Source organism: Ochotona curzoniae, unplaced genomic scaffold, assembly GCF_017591425.1.
Source record: "Ochotona curzoniae isolate NIBS_2020 unplaced genomic scaffold, NIBS_Ocur_1.0 contig_2754, whole genome shotgun sequence".
In the NCBI taxonomy this organism is placed as follows: Eukaryota; Metazoa; Chordata; class Mammalia; order Lagomorpha; family Ochotonidae; genus Ochotona; species Ochotona curzoniae.
Window position 1 is genome coordinate 8,581,596 of NW_024465582.1, and position 15,078 is coordinate 8,596,673.

A 15,078-nucleotide genomic window follows, 5' to 3' on the forward strand; every position below is an offset into this window, starting at 1 on the left:
GCTCGTTCCTTGACACTTGTAGCCTCAGCATTTGCGAATCAGCAGTGGCCTCTGAACAGCTATAGCTTGCTGCCCGTTAGAAGCAGATGGGCTCACGAAGGCCACAGCATTTTCAAGCTGAGCGTCAGCATTCCTTCATGGAAAGCTTGAGACCTCCTTGACAAGGGTTCAATGGCTAGTCATGGTTTTTACTATTATTATTTGCAATCAACTTGCTACACAGGTTGGTTTTATAGTGCTGAAGACATTAGGAGCAAACATCCAATGTATTAACTTCATGAGAAATATTTAGCATTCCCTTCTCACAACACTGGACATTAAAGCATTCATCAGAATATATTTGTTAGTGTACGTTTTTACATCTTTATATCTTTCAGTGAAATCTGTGGAGGGAATTTTTGGCTACCTTTAGTCCTTTTGATACTGTCACCAAGTCACTCTATTCCCAATTTCCCCCAGGTCCTTGGACAATTTAGATATCATTTGGCTTAAAACTCACTCACATACTGCTGGTACGTGAGCTGTTTACTTTTGTGCTTATTATCATATAAAATGTAGTCACCTGCCCCAGGGCAGGGGTAATCATTTTAATGAACTTATTTGCCAGGACTGGCAGATGGATAGATAAGGACCCATCTGGATACACAAAGGAATGAGAAGGTTTTTACAAGTGAGGACAAGAACTTAGAAATAGATAAACTAATGGAAATGGAAATGTTTAGTAACGTTATTTATGAAGAGAAACCAATAATGGTAAATTCCAAATAAAGAAATACCAGGAGGAAACTAATGTTACCTATTCTATTATGTACATAATATAAAACACATTAATCACGGATATGTATAATATCAATAATATAGAAATACTATGTTAGGATTATAAATACGTTCCTGATACTATAACTGCCTCACAGCTTTCCAAGTATTTACTGTTGATACCTCCTCAATAGATCTAACAGAAGTTTTTTGTTTATTTGTTTGCTTTTTACTAATCATTCCTTCTGGGAAACTAGTGAAATCTCTGTGGGCTTTCATTTTACCCAGAAAGTGTATGTTTAATTCAACCCAGATTATTTTATCAAAAGCTACTGCAGGAAGAGTGAAATTTATTTATCATTTCTCAGATTTTGATGAGAAAATGCTGGAAGAGAAACACATAAAAAGAGGCATAGCAGAAAGTAATAATATGAAATATCTAGCTGAGAGTTTGTGCAACACAAAGCATCTATCTTTCTGCCTTAACACATAATAAAACAAAAATAATTCCTCCATAAACATGTCAGATAAGAGGAACCCAATAAGCATGGTTGCAGTCAATGGCTCTACAAGAGCATGAGAAAGCCTTGTGTTCTCACTTGGTATTGTACTGTCAACTGTTGATGCCTTTAGCTGTTTCTGGCTGAATTATACTAGGAATCAATCATACTGAACAACTGATTAACACTCAAGCTAAAGAGGAACTGTGAAAAATGTTCCTTGAGAGCTACTTGAAGACTGCAAGAGTAGACTCCAGTTCTTGGTCATTTGTTCTTAATCAGTTACCCAATGAATATGGTTTCATTAGGTTAAGTGGTGTGGCACTGTTCAGCCTGTTTTATAAATTTTGGATCTGTAACACAGTTCTAGTTTCGAAAAACTGCATGTATATCGATTATCAATCAATGCTTAATCTGAGAAGTAGGTAGACAGTAGGCAAAAACGATCTAGTGGAAATCACTACTATTAATGTTTAGGGAGAAATATTAAAGGAGAATAACAAACTATTTTTTCATTTTATATAATTTGACTTATATGATTCTTTGTACAAAACTCAGTTGCAGTCTATGTTCTTGAGGTAAAAAGCCTCTCACAGCACGACGCTCTAACTTAAAAGTGATAAGATCGTAGTTGCCAAATTTTATAAACTCTTGGTTGCCTGATTCAATTTCATTTTGTGATAAACTATTGCAAAACTATGTTATTATAAATCATGTGATAATATGCAATAATCACAATTTCAATGATCAGAGCTGATCAGTCATGTTCTCATGTCAGGAAGGAAAGTAATAACAGCAAATGAAACATGTATACTTGCTGGCAACTCCCAACATTGAAAAAAGGTTAGTTTTATATTTTATATTTGCATATTTTGTAAAATATGCAAACATTCACAAAAGTTGTTTTTCTATGACATGACCTGACATATTTGTTTTTCTAACACTGAATCATTCACCATTCCTTAAACAAACACACTTGTGCTGTATCATGTATCTAGCCTGGTGTTTAGGTTTATGTTAGCAGTAATAAATTCTTTAATATGTGCATTACATTATTAGATATTTTGTGTTTATCTTTTTTTTGTGAGCTGCCACTGCAAACCATCATAAACATGGTCACTTACAACTACAGAAAGATATTCACTTGAGATTCTGAATATAAAATGTGAAAGCTTGGGAGGGTTCTACTGCTCCTGGTCTCCAGTGGAGTTGAGACTCCATGCCTTTTTCAGCTCTAGTGGCTAACCTCACGTTTCTGGGACATATCACTCTATATCTGGTTATTGGACTTGCGTTGTTGCTCACCACCTGCAGGACGAGACTTTAGGTTTCACGTTTAGAAACTTCATTTTGCTGCTATGGAATGATAGTGACCTCTATTGGGAAAAGAGTTTTCACATAATTTATGCACAGAGCAGGAAAAGACGACATTACCAAAACAAAGGGGAAAAACAGAAAAGGAAGAAAGTACATTACCGATCATGAACTGTTACTATCAAATTGGGGCATAGAAACCTAATGGGATTTTTTTTGGTTGGACTTTGAACTTGTTGGAATATCACTACCGCTGACTGTTATTTTATGCTTCCACCTACCAGTGTATTATGGAGGCAAATAGCTTATTTGCAGTTAAATAGGTGCCAAAACACAGAATATCTTTGGTCAAGGATTCAGTCTACTCACATTTTCACTCAGATCTAACAGAGATTAGATTTAGACCTTTTGGACTGAAAATATTTGAATATGAAATTAAGTTTGAAATGGATTGAAAAATTTAGGGATGCTCAGAGTAATGCATTTATTGTAACAAATGAGAGGGACACAAATTTTCTGAGGTTAGAAGAAAGATTAGAATGGGTTGACATTGACCACCTAAAATATCCACCTATGACAAAAGATGCGTGCAGTTATGTAGCATAAGAGAGATGATAAGCCGATTTGCATTTCCAATATGAGTACTAAGTCCACTGACAAGTATTTCTGCAGGTGAGGCAAGGAGCACTGAACTAAGAAAACAGGAAGAGGTAGCAGGGCATCGGCGGGGATAAGAGTGATGTGACCCCAAAGCGAAGAATGACAGGAGTCACCAGCCAGCGGGATAGGCAAGGTGCTCTCCTAGAGCTTCCGGGGTATCAGGCAAGGTGCTCTCCTAGAGCTTCTGGGGCATCAGGCAAGGTGCTCTCCTAGAGCTTCCGGGGCATGTGGCAAGGTGCTCTCCTAGAGCTTCCGGGGAATCAGGCAAGGTGCTCTCCTAGAGCTTCCGGGGCATGTGGCAAGGTGCTCTCCTAGAGCTTCCGGGGCAGGTGGCACAGCCGCCACCAGACTGGTTCACATCAGTCTATCAATTAATTTCATCATTCCATTATTCACATATAGAAATGTGTTTGTGATATACGGAAATTGGTGAAAAAAAAACTCCTTCTAGCAATCTGATTATAAATATTCTTCTTGCATGTATTATTATACTAAAGGTTGTGGCTATTTTGCAGGATGAATAGACCATTTATTCACAGTGAAAGGTCAGTGAATTAATCAGTTTGATTGTCAAATGGTATTAGGCTTTTCATTAGCTAAATTTGAATGCCATTATGGTGGTTATTAAAATTTTTTTCATATTTTCCCAAGTACATATAATATTTCTTTAAAGTTTCTTAAAACAAACTTAATTTGTTTTAGGAATCTTGGGTAGCGTTGCATTCTATTTTTCTAATATTTCTATTCTATAAATAAAAATTTGATTTTCATTCTGTAGGGTATTTTATTTTAGACATATAAAATATTACATATATGTTTATATTATATACTTTGCATTTCCTTTAACACTATGCATTAGCACCATACATTAAACAGCAACTAAAATAGTGCTTTTAGTTTTTCACACTTTTACATGTTATTGGACTGTTTTTCATTTGCATTTGCACTGTTTTATTGTAGATCTAATACTTGACTTATTTCCATAATTTGTATTTTTAATCCTATTACACATAAAAGGATTGATGACTTTGATACAATGTTAATATTTCCTATTTTCAAAAGTACATTTCTTCTTCTCTAAGGCAAATGCTTTTATATTCTGGTCCACCCCTCTGGTCCTCCAGTATCCAGTGACCTGATTCGTCAGTTTCCTTTACTACGGACAAGGAAGGACTCTGTGATTAGGTGTCATATGCCTCAAGATAATATTTGCCATTTTTATAATTTTCAAAATGATTTGTATCTATTCTCTGCACGTGACAGATAATCTGAGTAGATATGAAACCCTTTGGTCACCTTCATTTTCTTGTTTACGAGGTGTTGTTCCACATGGCCCACACATGTCTAAGAATCTTCAATGCAAAACTGTTCCTTGCCTTCTCAAGTTTTGAGAATTGCATTCTCTTTTATCTCTGAACTCATAAAAGTTTGGGTACTTCAATATGATTAGCCTTCCACCTTTGGCATGATAATTCTTATCTACTAATTATATTGAAGGGAAAGAATTTTATCTACCTCATTTCTAAGCTCATGCATTTGGAATAAATAAATCCATGTAATGAGAGAGTGAATAATCTTTGGTCTAAACATAGCTGTGTTTTTCAGTACAGAAGAGTAATTGTGCAGTAAAGAATGAAAATGTCCATATAATTTATGAAATATGAATAAACAAGAGGGTGTCATTAAAATTCACATAATCAGCCTATTGAATCATTACCCTTCTTTAACATATATTTCTGCCCCACTCCTCATAAGTGACGATATCATGGCACAAAAATGTTAAGAAACTTCTGAGGTGCTCCTATTAAGCGTCATATACGGGATTTGAACTTGGGCCGTAACTCCATAAGTTGTTTCATTAAGTAAAATACTATCCTACTAGAAATGTCCTCAGTAATAAATAGCATGCTGTAACATTTTGTTTTAAAATAGAGATGTTTTAATAGAATACAACATGATTAACATCAAAATCTATCTTTATGCACTGCTTTTCCAAGGACTGATTATCCGACTTAAAATAATATTATAAGTTGATTAAATTCATCTATTGGAACTCTTAGTGTCTTTAGAATATTTAAATTCACTGATTCACAGAGTTCAGAAACTAAAATTCTTTTTTCCTAAAGTGCTGATTCTGGCAAAACTTTTACACCCCGATGCAGTTGGACTACTGCTCAATATCCTAGTTTAACAGCTCAGTGTCAATGAGCTGGCTCTGATCTCATCTTAAATTTTAGCTTCTTAATTTCATCGTATTCCTTTTGGTAATTACTTTCACAAATCATTGCTTTTTCTAGCATATAAAATAATGCCTTCCATGTTTATAATTAAAACACTTCACAATATTGTAGGTGGCTATCATCTTTCCCATCAATCATTTTTAGTGATATTTATATATCAAGAATTTTGAAATTGTTTCTTATTTGTCACTTTTATTAACTCTCCAATCACTCAAGTATATTTCTCCTCAGGAACTATCTAACCATCAGAATGCAAGAATCCTGAAATCACCATTTATCCAAATTGTTCTGAGTCCATTAATCATGGAGTATAAAGAGAACCTAAAATGCTGTTTTAAGCTACAAGAAATGTGATCTCTCCCTTGCTTCACTTACTTGCTGTACCATCATCCGGGCTTTGAGTATCAGGAGTGGACAGGTAAGAATGGGGTTTATATTTACATTTTCATACCTAAAATAGTCACTGTAGTCATTAAATGGTCAGATACTGAGATAGTGATGACATCAGTGATAAAATGGTGTTTTATCAAAACATAAAAAAAAGATATTATTATATATGTGAGTTCCATTCCTAAACCATTGATGCTTTTGGTCAAAATACATCTTCGGGCTTTGGTATATCTTAAAAAAATAAAAAAAGTATGAAACTGCTTTGTTTTTCTTAATAGAGGAATTACAGAAAGGCATACAATGGTATGTGAAACAAACATAAAAGGTAATCAAAGAAGATCTCCATCCAGAAATTTAACAAAGCAGAAACAAAATTTAACATAAATTTTAGAAAACAAAAACCTTCGTTCAGATAAGAAGTAAGTGGATGTAACTAATAAGAAGCAAGGCAGCAGCCACACATGTTCTGTATAACACAGTATAGTCCCTTCTGGGTGTGGTTCTAAGTGCATTGAAGAACCGAGGATAAGCCTGACAGAAAAGCAACCAGCGTGCTCTGGAAAGCATAATGAGAAAATGGCGTAAAGAGAAGTGACTTAGGAGGAAAAGAAGGCAGTGAGCCAGAATTGATTGTATAAGCCCGATGCAGTGGAAAGCACCATTTTTATCTTATTTTTTACACTGACCATAATCACTTTGTGAAATGCTGAAATAAGCAAACACAACTGCAGAGTTGAGATAATGTCACACCTCTCCTAATGGCAATATCAATAGTCATGCTTTATTTTAATACGATTACCTCTCTAACCATTCTTTCATGTCCTAAAAGAAAAATTTAATTTTTTAGGTTTAATATGAGGCAGTTCATATGCAATCGAGTAAGATAGAAACAGGATAGTGATACTACAAATATTATTACCTGAAAATCAAGATAGCACTATTGATTTGTGATAAAAAAAAAAAAATCCTAGGAACAGCTGTCTTAAGGAGTCCATACTGATAAAAGGGCCTCTAAAAGAGATTTTAAAGATTGATGCTGGGGCGAAGCAGGTCCCTGGCTACAAAAGTTTATGTCAGAGGAAAGAACACATCAACTTGCATTCAACCTTATCTCTCTTTGCCTTTCCACCCAGTCAGGCTCCATTAAACAATGAATGAAAGTTATCAAAGTGTATTTACAATGTACCACACCACGCACCACTGCAGCTGACGTGGCAATTTTCTGATGAAGGAATGATATGGGCAGGACTGTGTAGCTGCTTCCGCTGGCTTATTTATAGAGCTGTGCTGATTTTGATCTTTGAGGAGATTAGGTGTTCTGCCCTGCTGGCTAAGATGAGCTGCTGGAGAGATTAAATAAGAAACAGATTTTTAAGGACAATTTTATCCATCCTCTGTCATCCGAATCAGTACTTCTTGAAGGTTAAACTCCACTTTAGTTATACAATTTACTTCTCAAATTATAATGATCCACAGCATAAAACATATAACAAAGTAACTCTGGGGTTTAAAATCATATTCTGAGACATCAGAAAGCATATAAATGCAAACACGTATGCACATCCAAGGAAATCTAGACTACCGTAATAAATAAATCTGGGGTGAACCTAAAATCCTAAAGTTAGCCATATCCTACATCAGAGCACGTGGGACTGGCTCCTGACTCCAGCCTTCTGCTAATGCAGACCCTTGGAGATAACAATTTGGCTCAAGCACTGGTTACCTTCCAAACATACAGGAGACCAGCACTGGGTTTTGGCATTCAAGATCTGAACCTAGCTGAGTCCCAGATGTTGAGAACGTTGGACGAGTGAAGGAGTAGATGGGAGTTCTTTAAATCTTTTATCTGTTTGTCTCTCTGTCTTCCCTTGTCTCTCCAAATTTAAAAGCATTGAAAATTTAAATTAGGGAAATAAGTGAAAGACAACTTGAATTAATAAAGTCCAATAGGCAGGGACATGGCGTCCTGCACACACTCCAGCCAGATCATCATGGACTCAATTGTAGCCATGCCCTTCCTCCAGTTCCTGAGTTGCTTCATGGAAGGAGGCATGGACTCACATGTTGTCTTCTATTTCTGCTCAAGATGTCATGCAAAACCTTTTCAACGTCCCTAGGTCTTTTTATGACTCACTGTTTCCTTATCCTGATTTCTTCTCTACTGAATGTTTTTGCAGAGAAGACACTACAGCCTCTGACTTAAAATCCTGTGTTCTAATTTCCTTCATAATCTTTATGAACTTAGTCACTACAAAGTTTCATTATGATGATGGCGTGTTTCTTCCTTTTGTCTTCCCTTGCCTTTTAAATTAGTCATTGTGCTCAGAATTATAATGATTATAATAATCACTACTATGCCTGAGTCTCTGCCTCCAACGCTGAGTCTAATATAAATAATCCTGAATTATAGTCCTAGTGCATTTCATTTGAATGACTACTTTCCTCCTTATTCATTAACTTTTAGAAAAAATTTTTTATAAAATCTCAAAAAGAAATTTTCTTTGCTCAATTTATTTCACTTACTGGAAAGACAAAATTTCAGATAGAGACTGTCTTCCACCTGCTAGCTAACTCCTCAGATGGCTGCAAAGGTCAGGTGGCAGACATGAATCAGGAACTTCCCCCAGCTTTCCTACATGAGCACAGGGGTATATCCTTCTCTGCTCGCCATGTACATTAGCAGGCAGCTAAACTGGAGGTTGAATAACTGCAGTTTGAACTGACACCCATGTGGGATTCCAGCATTGCTGATAATGGCTTAAGCCACTATGCTACAAGGCTGACTCCAGCTTCTAGAAATTTTCAATGTGAAATAACTCGGCTATTTTCTGAAAGTTGTCGTTAAGTTCCTTCCCACCTTCATGTTGTTTCCTAAATATTGGTGTTTCTGGGGATTCAAGATTAATCTATGAGAAATAACTAATCCAGGAAATCCAGGATTACTAGATCGAGCATAACTACACTAATTTAGGCTTCATCGTGAAGGGACTGCTCTTCCAGAGGCCCAACTGCCTGAAATTTTTGATGAAGAAAGCAGTGAATATTTCCCCAGGTCAAGAGGACAGAGCTCAGAGGTGCTCTTCGCAGTCAGCTGTGCCTGGCACACACCTCTCCACCAGCTCCAGTAAAAGCAGAGATAGCTGATCCAGACAATAGCAGCAATCTTTGCCCTAGTGTCACTGGAGCCACTGAGGCTGAAGCTCACCCTGCTGACATCAGGAAAGCACATCCACAAAAATGGAAGGACCAAGCCTTTTGGTAATATATGTAATGCAAATGCCCTAAACTCTCCATTCAAAGATGCTGACTGGGTCAGGCAAGGTAGCCTAGGGCTAAATCCTTGCCTTACATGTGTCAGAATCCCATATCGGTGCTGGTTTGTGTCCTGGCTGCTCCTCTTCCCTTCCAGTTCCATGCGTGTGGCCTGGGAGTGCAGTAGAGGATTGCCCAAAGCTTTGGGACCATGCATCCAATGGGAGGCCCAGAAGAAGCTCCTGGCTCCTGGCTTTGGATCAATCAGCCCTGGCCGTTGCGGTCACTTGGGGAGTGAAACAGCAGATGGAAAATCTTTCCGTGTCCTTATGTCTCTGCATATCTGCTTTTCCAATAAAAATAAAAAGGTCTCAAAGAAAAAATGCAGTCTGCCTAAATGGATGTAAAAGATTCCTCTATTTGCTGCCTACAAGAAACACACCTTATCAAAAATACACAATGGAGCAGAAGTTAAAGGTTAGAGTAACATAGTCCATACCAATGGAAAATCAAACATGTTCAGCTTTGACCATTGTAACATCAGACAAAATAGTCGTTAACATAAAAGCTACTAAAATGGATTAAAAAGACATCATCTAATGATTAAGGGATGACCACTATGAGGGTATTTGTACCCAATATCTAGCTATTTATAACAATTATTAACAGACCTAAAAGGAGGCATAGTTACCAACAATACGTTTTCAAAAATGGACAGATCTACTAGATAGAAAATCAACAAATAAACAACAGAGCTCATTTATACTATGGACCAAATTACCCTAACAGTTAGTGAATACCTTCTGCACTTAATATAGTGAAAGCTGAGCTAAACCTTAGGATGGCAACTGCAAACTGATGCACTGTTTTGTTATTATTTGCCTGGAACAACAGTTAACCAGAAATACTGACATAAAATCATACTTCTTCTTAAACATAGTAGATAAATTTCCATTTGGCAAAATTTTCAACCCATAGAATGTATCCTTCATTCTCAGTTGTGTTGAGTCAACTTTATTAGACATCAACTCCATCATACATTCCTTAGTTACACCATGTTTGGCCCAGGTCAGTGTCTTGATATATTTTCTTCCTTTATCTCAGGATGCTCACCCTTGCATCTTTTATATTCTGCCCAATCATTCCTCAAAATCAGACAGAATCAAATGCCTTAGACTGTATTCCCTAGTAGCAATATCTGGAACTATTTGTGAAGATTGTTAATTACTGGTCCAGGAATCTATTTCACATTATGTTAATGTGAATCTATTTCACATTATGTTAGTGCCTGTCTACTTCTAGACATTGGAAACGCTGTTCACATAGCGAGTGCCTGATATGAGGGCTTGATCATGTCTGGGTAACTCACGGAACAATGAAGTTAGCATATGAGACATATAATAGATATATAAACTTATAGTTATCGTTATATAGTAATATTGTGACATATAGTTACATAATTTAAAAAAATTAAAAGCATTGAATTTTCATTATAACATTTTGATCTAGGTTTGACATTCTGAAAATGAGAACACACTTGCTAGAAACAATAGCATATCATATATATGCAAATATTCAAACACTTCATGTTCTTGTTAGGCACCCCTTTGGGTAGGATTCAAAACAATTTCATATGTAACGAGAGGCAACTATAAAATTATGAACAGTAAAACATGAGATCATAAGTAATACAAATAGAAAAGCTACAGAGCACGAATGTCTATTAGATAGATATAGACAGAAAGATGATAGGTTCACTTTAATACATAACATGTGTGTGTGTGTGTGTGTGTGTGTGTGTGTAATTTAATTAGGATTACATTTCTCAGCCCTTGCTCTCAGCATATTCCACAGTCAACTCACTCAGCATGCTTGATAAAATGACAAATCTCTACCCCACTGTAGTGTTATTGTATCAAAGTATGTGAATCCAGATTCTAAAGATCTCAGTTTCTTCTTCTTTCCAAGCTGAAACCGAGCAACATACAAAAACCGATACTATATTCAGAGTTAGTTAGAAACTCATTTCTGTCAGCACTCTGAGTTATTTTTAAAAGAACTTCAGCATAATATATTCAAAAAGAGTAGTATTTTTTCCCAATAACAAATTGTAATGAATTTTTTTAAAATGGGAAGAAAGTTAATGGTTGTTCTGAAACGGACTTGATGAATTCCCAAATATAAAGCAAAAGTATGTCTCTGAACGTGTACCACCAACTCAATGGCGATTTTACACTAGTTAAGAAAAGTTTCTTAGTATTACAGATTAAAAAAAACGAGTACTAGCATTATTAACAAAACAGGCATTCATGAAAAAACTTATTATCTGAAGTTCTGAGATCCATTGAATTAACATGATTTTTCTGAAAACATACAAATTGTATTCATTATTCTTTTATTTATGTATAATTTTGAGGAGAAAAAGTGTAACATAATTCATGTATGAATTGGAAAAAATCTGAGAAAGCAAAGTGATAAATAGTTTGCCAATATAAAGGACTGATAGAAATATAATCAGAGGACAAGTAAACAGAATGGAAGTAAATAGACCATTATTTATAAAATAGAATAAAAGACGTGGAAGAGATCAAGAAATGCTGACAGACACAGGAAGAGCAAAACTTTTCTCAATGATTGGATGTCAAGCTAGAATATAAAGATATTGTAAAAACAAAATCTCACTTAAGAATCTTTTTTCTATTTCTATACCTTTCAAAAGTATTAAATAATTCTCTCTTTTAGTAACAGGATTATAAGAATTGAAGCTATATGTTTATAAAAGAATAACTTATTATTTTGGAAGCTTGTGTCTTCAATTTGTGTTCAGATTAAATATGCAAGAGATATGACTTTTATTTTTATTCCCTTATAGATTACAGACCAACTGTAATCGCTCTTTATAATACATCTGGAGGACTGTAAAATCAGAACAGTACAGCTTTGAAAAACGCTCCCAATTGAGTCATCAGATGCTTGTTCATAACACTCCAATATTGCTGACAAATTATTAGGGAATTTTACTAGTAGTTTTTATAGAAATGATTTAGCTTTATTACTGAATATCATTGATGTCATATAGACCATCCCTGGTGCGTTTACAGACTCCCCAGCATGTGATTTTGATGACAGCTTCATTATTTATGTTTTAGTTAAAGTGCATGACATTTACCGTCACTGGAATTGTTCATTAAGATTTGCATAAAGACAACACACAAGCAAATGTAAGGGTACATTGTTAGTGTGTTTCACATCTGTTCATTCTTCCTTAAAAACACATTTCCTACAAAGGATAAGAAGAGTTTACCCAACAATTACTGAAATGCACAGATAGCACAAAGAGAGAGAAAGAGAGAGAAAGACTTCAATATTTTAATGACCCAGCAGCACAGACTAAATTTTTGCCAAATGTCAACTATTGAAAGACGGGTGAGTGCACTGAAAAATCAAAGTATTTTCTTTTTACCTTCTTTAAGGAAAGGATTCCTTCTCTGGTCTCTTTGTCAGTAGAGATGGAGAAAACCCCAACACCATCACCATTTACGATGGAATATGTCATGTCGGCATTAGAACCTGTATCAGCGTCATTCGCCTTGATCTTCCCAACTGCTGAGCCAACTTGAGCTGACTCAGGGACATAGAGTTCATAATGCTCTGAAAAACATTTCATATGAAACATTGATAACACTCATAAAAAATCAATATATATTTCCCCTCTGCTTTCAAGTGAACATTAGATTAAGCTGTGCATAATAGGAATTCTATTTTAAATATCAATATTAAGATAATATTTTATGATGAAATAATGCATTTCTACAAATGTCAGGATACATGTAAAATAAGTGTAAACAAATTCTATAACTGAATATGCAATATTTACTAGCTGTACAATTTTTGGAAATAGAAAAATAGATGAGAGATCTATCAAGTTTGCATTGCTATCTTAAATAAAAACTCAATTATTGATTATCATATCAGTTCTCTTTCAAGCAGCACATGGAGTTCATATACATTAGTTTAAGAATTTAGAATACAACAAGAAACCAAAGCAGAAAGGGGAAGAGCCTACATAGTTCATCATCATGCTAACATATCTGTATAGTTATATACAATCTGTCTTGTTTGTGAGAATGTAAAATAGCACAAAAGCTGTGGAATACAGTATAGTGATTCCTCAAAAACTAAACATAGAACAATAGTTCTATCCAGCAGTTCTAGTACTGGGTGTATACCAAGGCATCAAAAATGGGATTTACAGGAAATTCTTGAACATCATTGCTCTCAGTTGTATTGTTCATTGTAGTCAAATACGGACTCACACTATACATCCACCATTAGATGAATGATACATAAAATTAGTTTTAGATGTGAAACATGATAACATTGAATAGGTATTAATTCCAGATAGGTGTTTACAATATGCGTGGATTTAAAATCCTCTCCTACATGATGTAGGCTAGACATTATTGAAAATGTATGCATGTAAATCTATGAAATACCTAAAATATTTCAGTTTATATGTATCAGAACTCAATTAACAGTCACCAAAGACAAGGCAATTGAAGGGAGAGTTAGTATGAAATGAATAGTTCCAATTTTCTAAACAAAAAACATTGCAGAAACAGAAGTTAGCAGTGCTTGTGTGACAGGGTGAACATGTGCAATGTCACTAAAACACACACAGAGACACAGAGTGAGGATAAATGAAGTCAAGATATTACCAACTATTACTTGAAACTTTGTTTAGAACTGGGAACATTCGGAAGAGAGCATCATGAATGTGGGAACTCTCCAGAGGTATTTAATATTACTGCGCCAAGCTAATTTCTTCAGAATAATAGAGATGTACCAATTTTGTATATAACAGAATTTCTGAGATACATGCTACAATGTGTATTGTTAAACTTTGTAGTCAACTTATTATAATGTGCTATTAAGATTCATTTTCCTAATATAGGTGCTCACTTTTTAAGGTAAAGCCTCTTTCATTGGCACATTTTTCATTTTTACCACTTCGATGGGGGTATAGTCATCATTTTTTGTTTCAGGACTACATAATTTAACAACAAATAGAAACGTAAATCTCATTATATTTTTCCTCCTGGATGTGCTATAATTTCATATCCTTATGTGATCCTTTCAGCATTATTTCTTAGACTGCATAATAAAATGCTACTGATTATCTAAACCACGGTTAAGAAATGAAGGTTTGACAAGAATAATGAAAGGGCGTTTGGTTCACTGGAGCTTGTCGCTTTCACTACACCGTTTTCCCAGGACAGTATTGGCTCTAATTGCTTTTTAAAAGAACTTGTGTTTTTGCTTCAGTAACTTTTCCAGGTGAGCAAATAAGTCATTCCTTAAGATTAACCTAATATTCCAACCTATAAAAAACTGCCTGTTAAATTTACTCAAAAATTCAAATATTCTTAACACAAATGTTATTAGTGAAAGCGAAAGGCCAATATGTGTGTTTGTAGATGCTTCTCAGGTTAAACTATGAGCTCTGACTTAGCCAGTTTATCAATTTCAATCAGACTGGTAAATTTTTAAATAATTGCTTAATCAATTTATATGGATATTTATGCTGGAAATGCTTTATATTCATATGTGAGCATTTTCATGTATTCATTTCATATATGTGAAATATATTTATGTATTTATAAATGATCTTCAATTTTCTTCTATTTAAGACCTATGGAATATTGATAACTCAGCAATTTGTGAGGACATGCATGCAGTATTTTTAATCCAAGGATAAGATAAATACTGCAGTTACACAAAGACTACACATACACACGGAATTTATACTATGTTCTCTAGAAGAGCATTTATAAAATGCCCAACCCGTTCTATTCTGCTGCTATGAGTAAATATGCACTACAGTGTAGCTTAGTTTGCCCTTATACTGGTTTTATTCAAAGCACTGTTAAAATATATTCTATCTTTTCATGATAAAAATGACTCTG

The 15,078-nt window shown here is 35.0% G+C and overlaps 1 protein-coding gene across 1 annotated transcript in view; it reads right to left on the reverse strand.

Annotated features, from left to right (window-relative positions):
• CDH18 (cadherin 18) overlaps positions 1–15,078 on the reverse strand; it is a 153,369-nt gene that overhangs the window by 48,158 nt on the left and 90,133 nt on the right. Inside the window, exon 5 of the mRNA XM_040977651.1 lies at positions 12,576–12,763. Within this exon, the coding sequence (XP_040833585.1) occupies positions 12,576–12,763 (188 nt within the window). The remainder of the gene's footprint in view (positions 1–12,575; positions 12,764–15,078) is intronic.